Raw genomic sequence first — 6335 nt, 5'->3', positions numbered from 1 at the left:
CCCCCTCCCTCTCCTCTTCCTCGTCCCCATCCCAACGTCCCCTCCCCATCCCCCTGCCATCCCGACCCCCCCTTCCTCGCCCCCTCCCTGTGGTGCTAGGTGCTCCACACGGCTCTGGAAATCAGTGTCCATTAACACACCCGAGTGCTCGGCGAACTCCCAGGTCCAAGCGGCCAGCGAGTCACAGGTGCCAGGCAGGAGGCAGGGCAGCTGGCCCCAGCCTGGGGAAAGAGGCTCCAGCACCTTGGACCCTCGGGCTGCTCGGGTGGGGCTGCTGGGGATTTCGGGCTTTTCAAACCAGCTGGGCCGGTTCCCCAAACACCTCATGCCCCTTTGGCACGTCCCGGTGGCCACACGGCTGGAGACTAACAGTTCCGCTCGGTTAGCGCCGGCGCATCGGAAATCGGGAACAAAACCAGCCTTTTCCTTTCATTCAACGTTCCCTGCAGAAAACAATCCCCAGCCCCAGCCGGGTGTCGGGCTCAGTGGGGCCCGGTAGAGCCAGTGGGACGCACACCCCTGCCACCCCACATGGCATCACCCAGAGGCAGGTTCTCTGCTGGGTTCCCAGCCTCCCGGGTCTGAGAGCCCTGTGTGCTTTGCCCCCCGCGCTTCTGCTGGGCTGCTCGGGGCTCTCTGCAGCTCACAGGCTGGTGCATGGTGGAAAGGGCTCTGCTGGGAACCAACAAGCAAACGCCACCGTGCGGCTTCATGCCCGGGGCTGGCCAATCCCCCGGCCCCGGCGGTACCTGCTGATGACTCTCCATTCACACAGCTGCACCCTGGTCACGTTCATCATCCAGTGACTGAAATTGGCCCAGCAAATGAAGGCTTTCAGATTGTACAACTCATCTGGAAAGAAGAAAACCAAAGCTCTTGGCAGCTGGCTCGGGCCTGGGAGCCCAGTGCTACCCGGTGGGCAGAGCGCCCACCCCTTGGGACAGGCAGCGACCGGGACAAAGCTGGCAAGGCTGGTCTCTGACTGATTCAAGCAGCTCCCCCCTGCCCAAGCCTGGAGTCCCCTTCTCAGCTACCCCTCCCCATTGCTCGCACACCAACTCCCAGCAGGGGTGGCTCTAGGGGCCCCCTCTGTGATGCTGGCAGGCCAGGTGCCAGCTCATGCCAAGGTCCCCATGTCTCAACTGACCACTGACAAATACACAGCGGGGCTCAGGCTGGCTCCCCTGGGGGTTCGTGGGGTTCAAGCAGGCAGTAGAGCTATAAGAATGGGGGTTTGTGTTTATTGGATGCTTGTGAGCGGCTCTCGGCACTGATCTCACGTACGTCTGTAAGGGAATAGCTGAGCCGCCATATGGAGAGCCTCTCTGACCGTGTAAATCCCCAGCCAGGAGAGGGACTAGTGCCACGTGCTGATCTGTAGCACGGGTGTTACATTCTGCCCGGCAGGGCAGGTCCAGCGACACCAGACGCACTATTGTGGGATGTTAAAGAGGGCAGAAGACTTGGTGGCTCTGCTCTTGACCCCCCATGGAGATGAGTCGTGCAAGTGGATTCCTCCCATCAGCTGAGTTTGCAGCTCAGAGCACAGGGGAAGAGGGGAATAAAGACCCCTGACAAGAAGGAACTGGGTCTCCATGCTGCTTCGACTCTGGGGGCAAATTTTCTAGGCAGAAGCACGGGCTTCCCCAGCTGCTTAGCCTGGATTAGTCCTAAAGAACATACAGAGCTTGCTTATTATAGAAGCTTCTAGTACCCTTTGAAACATAAGCTTGTGCATGTGTGTTTACCTGCTGTAACCTTGTGACTAACTCTCGTGTTTCCTTTTTCCTAGTTATAAGAACTACGTCATGTAGTTCATTATCAGATTGGCTACAAGCATTGTCTTTGGTGTGAGATCTGAGCTGGTAAGTGAACTGAATATTGCTGTGATTCTTGGTGCAAGGGACCATCTCTCGCACAGACAGGTGCCCCTGGGTGGCCAGGCAAGGGGTACCCCAGGGGACTGGCTGTGACTCCCCGTTAAGGTTGTTATGGTGCCGCAGGAGCTCACACTGGATAATAGGCTGGTGAGATCTAAGCACGGAGCTCAGCCAATCCGGCGCAGTAACAGGCTGCCCTGAGGCTGGTGCTCGTGCTCCGGAGTCACTGCAGGCAGCTTGAGGCTCTCCATCCGACAGGGCTGAGGGTGGGCCCTGGCACAGGGCGGTGCAGTATGGACCTTGCCCAATGGCAGAGTCCCAGCCTGAGGGACTGGCTGGACGGCACTAGGCGGTGGGCTGGGGAGGGGGCCTGTGAGGACTGGAGGGATTCAGCAGCACTTATGTGCCCAGGACCCTGGCATTCTCAGGGCATGTTACTGTGCCCATCCCCGCTGCCTCCAGGTGCCACGTGCAAGTCCCCAGTCCTGCCCTGGTAGCGTCTCCTCCCTGGGAGCTCTCAGGCCTGCAGGGCGCGGGGTGGGGCAGGACACACAAGCCATTGAGTCGACACGGGTCAGTGGTTCCCAGCGCTGATGGAGCCTGGAGACGCCCGGGGCGATGGCCCAGCTGCGCCGCCCGCTCGTTGACAACGGGAGACGGGTGCCGGGCGGAGACTTGCTAGCCAGCGCCAGGGGAGGAATCCCTGGAGTCCCGGCTTGGTCCCAGCACGGCGAGCTCCGTCTCACTGCTCCGCCCGCAGCCGGGCGCTCCTGGCACTTACCCGCGGTCACGTTGAGGAGCAGATCCTCAGACTCAGTCACTGTCAAGTTCTGGCGCTCAGCCAGAGACTCGTTGGCTCCCGGCGTGGCGGTGCCTGCGGGATGGAGCCCGCTCCCGAGAGCCTCTGCAGGAGGGGGGAACCTCAGTGAGACACAGCCCACGGGTTTGCTGCTGCCCAGCCAGGTGCCCTGCCCCGAACTGGCGGCTCGCGGGGGGCAGCGACATCCCTGGGCCAGTCCCTGGGTCCCGTCCCTGGGTCCCTTTAACCAGGAATCCGGACGGGGCGCAAGGGGGTTTTCCATTCTAGAGGAGACACCAGAGAAGGGGCAGCGCTGGGGTGATCTGTGTGGGCTAGAAGCAGGTCTGAGCCCAGCCCACCCCGGCTCCCACTCCTCCCACCTCTGGCGGCTCCATCACTCAGCCCAACCCCCCCTGGGGCCCCCCAGGGCTTCCTGGCTCGGTGTGTCTCACTAGGAGCCAGCCAGGGCGGCAAGGCCACAGGGCTAGAAGGAACAGCCCTGTCAGAGCGCTGGCCTGAGCACCCGCTACACGCCCACAGCCCAGCCAGGCAGCTGCAGCAGGGGTGGGCGTGGGAGCAGAAAGGGGAAGCGAAGGGGGTGCGGGCTGGAGCCACCGGCAGGGCGGAGAAGCTCCAGTCCCATACGGCGCCTCCCACGAGTGCCTCTCCTCTTTGCACATGGGTTAGCCCAGCTCCCCAGGCAGGGATCACCCCACCCCACTGCAGAGGGCTCAGGGGCCCTGCCCCTCTGCTCTCTGCCCTGGCTGCCAGCTCCCCACGCACTGCCCCATCAGTGCCTCCCCTGGGACTCCTGGGGCCAGCGGGGAGCTGGTCTCAGTGGCCTGTGCAGTCCATGGCTTCTCCGTGGAGGCTGCCCATGGTGCCAGCTGCCATGGCGTGGGGTGGAGGAGCCTCCCCCTTGGTCCAGGTGTGGGGAGTGGGGCGGGGGCTGCTGCCCCTGCAGTTCCAGCTTGGATGATGTATAGACGGCCCCAGTGACCAGTTTGGTAGCGGCTTCCAGAGGGCTGGCTGTGGCTGGGGGTCTCTGAGTCCCTGGGGGGGTGGGGGGGGCGGGGGGCTCCACTGAGGGTGCTAAGGGCCTGGGGCCCCGAACAAGAGACTTCACTCCGTAGGCCGACCTGCTCGGCTCCCCCTTGGGCCCCCCTCAATTTCCCAGCTGCTCCCCCTCCCCCCACCCCTTCCTGACTGGGACAGGGACTATGGGGCTGAGTCTGTGTCCTTGGGCAGGGCAGTAAATACCTCGACTCAGAGGGGCTCTGTGAGCCTGTGGCACCCAGTGCTGATGACTCCCGGACCGACTGGGGCCAGGCTGGGAATGTGGTGACCCCCGGGGAGAACCTGGAGTCACCCCAGCTCGTCCCCAGGGCAAGATGAGAGTCTGGCCAGGGGTTCACAGACTGCAAGAGGAGGGGCTGTGGCATGGCAGGGCTGGGGACTGGTCGAGGGCTCAGTGGGGCTGGAGGTTGGTCTGGGATTTGCTGGAGCTGGTCCATGGCTCAGTGGGGCTGGTCCGTGGGGCTGGACTGGGGCTCAGCAGAGCTAAGGGTCTGAGCTGGGGCTCAGTGGGGCTGGGGGCTGGACCGGGGGAAGAGGGGGGGGGCGGGGGGGGCGGGGGGCTGGTCGGGGGCTCAGTGGGGCTGGTCCGGGGCTAATCTGGGGCTCAGTGGGGCTGGTCCATGGGACAATGGGGCTGGGGACTGGTCTGTGGCTCAGTGGGGCTGGTCCGGGGCTCAGTGGGGCTGGTCCGGGGCTAGTCTGGGTCTGGTCCATGGGACAATGAGGCTGGGGACTGGGGGCTGGTCTGTGGCTCAGTGGGGCTGGGGGGCTGGTCCATGGGACAATGGGGCTGGCCTGGGGCTCAGTGGGGCTGGTCCATGGGGCTGGGGGGCTGGTCCAGGGCTCAGTGGGGCTGGGGGGCTGGTCCAGGGCTCAGCGGGGCTGGGGGGCTGGTCTGTGGGGCTGGGACTGGCCCCTTGCTGTCTCTCCATCTGTTCCTGCAGTTGCAGGATCTCACAGCAAGTGGCTCTTGCTCCCGTCAGCATGTCGGGGTAGGAGCAAACCCAGCCCAGCGACAGCGCTGGGCTCCGGGGCGAGGCAGCCGGCCGGCGAGAGGCCCTGTCGCACTTGTCTCCAGCACCTCTCGGGCCAGGCCCCGGGCAGCCGTTTCATGCAGCCCCTTTGGCTCATCCGTCCTGGGGCCTTTCCCGCTTTGACTGGGAATCTCTGCCAGTCTGAGCTTCATTAAGGTCCGTGTGTGTTTGTGCCACTAATTAGCAGGGAAGAACCAAAGGCCTTGAGCCAAGAGAACCGTCCGGTGGTGACGCGCCGCTGCCAGGTGCCAGCGCTGACCAGACCCAGGGGTGCGGAATAGCGAGGGGCGTCCCAGCCGGTCCCAGGGAGCTGCATCTCTTCGCAGACACGCGCCTGCCCCTCCAAGAGCAGGGTCCTGGGCACTGTCACGTGCATTGTAACAGCGCTGCACAAAACCCAGCTACCAATCCCCCAGCCCCTCCTGGGCCCCAACCTCCATCACACCCCCAGGGACACTGAGGCACAGAAAGGGCAGGGACCTGCCTGAGGATACAGGAGCAGCCAGGGCCAGAGCTGGGAATGGAGCCCTGGGCTCCCAGCACGGGAGGGAGGGGTCCCTAAGGCCTTATCCTCCGCACAGGCTGCAGACCCCTCCCTTCAAGCCCCCCCTTTCACACAGTCCAGGGCGGAGGGGTCACTCTGAGCCCAATAGCCCATTCCTGCCCCAGGACCTCGTGTGCATTAGGGAGCTAGACTTTGGGGGCTGGGTTAGTGCTAGCTATGGGCCCCTTTGGAGCCCCCCCCCCCCCAGCACACAGAGCACCCTGGGGCTCCAGAGGGGTCTGGCTTGCAGAAGTCGGAGCCAAGTCTTGCTTTGCCAAGTGGCCCAAAGCTGCAGCCTCCCCACCCCCAAACTCCTGGAGCTGGAGCGGACCCAGCCTGCCTGCAGCACTTACCCCAGAGCAGCAACAGCAGGAGCGCGGGGCAGAGCCTGCCAGAGCCGGTCTGTCTGCAAAGTGCCATCCTGCAAAGCCTGCCTGCTAATGGCCGGGACAGCTATTTCAACGGAAATAACAGGAAGCAACTCCTTTCCTCTGACAGGGCTGGTAGTGACTACAGGAGACGTGTGAAAAATGAGATTACTCAGTGCTGCCTTAAACCAGACCTCCCCGTGGGACGCCCGTCAGAACAGTCCGCCTGCCGGGCCCAGCTCTGCTAGGTGCGTGCTCCGCCAGCTGGGCATGGCTCCTCGGGGGCACCGAGCCTTCGCCAGCCCCGGGCGGCTCCCCGCGTCACCCCTTGCAGCTGGGGCCGGTGGGAGAGGCTCCGCTCCCTCCACCGCCCAGCAGCGTTTACGAGGCCCACTGTTTGTTTACTTGTATATTTCCCTTTAATCCCGTCTGGGCTGGGTTGTGAAATCCATTGGCTCCAAGGAGCGAACACAGAACGTGCACTAGCCCAGGACGGGCACTGCCATTAGCGAGCTGTGGGGCTGCGGGCACGGCCTGGCTAATGTGCCAAGCTCTTCCAAACACCACCTGCCCACTCCCCATCAGCCTGGGGAAGAGCCAGTCCCCCCACTGCCCTGCGGAAAGGGGCGAGAT

The 6335-nt window shown here is 63.8% G+C and overlaps 1 protein-coding gene across 1 annotated transcript; it reads right to left on the bottom strand.

Annotated features, from left to right (window-relative positions):
- Positions 1-749: 749 nt before the first annotated feature.
- RAMP2 (receptor activity modifying protein 2) lies at positions 750-5901 on the bottom strand (the record flags this gene model as incomplete). The annotated part of the gene is given in 3 exon segments (XM_034756223.1): positions 750-852; positions 2662-2784; positions 5688-5901. Coding segments are annotated over 3 exon segments (293 nt in total), but the record flags the coding sequence as incomplete, so codon positions are not given.
- Positions 5902-6335: the final 434 nt, after the last annotated feature.

The sequence above is a fragment of the Trachemys scripta genome, chromosome 23 (assembly GCF_013100865.1).
Source record: "Trachemys scripta elegans isolate TJP31775 chromosome 23, CAS_Tse_1.0, whole genome shotgun sequence".
Classification (NCBI taxonomy): domain Eukaryota; kingdom Metazoa; phylum Chordata; order Testudines; family Emydidae; genus Trachemys; species Trachemys scripta.
This window is presented reverse-complemented; position numbering and strand designations above follow the sequence as displayed.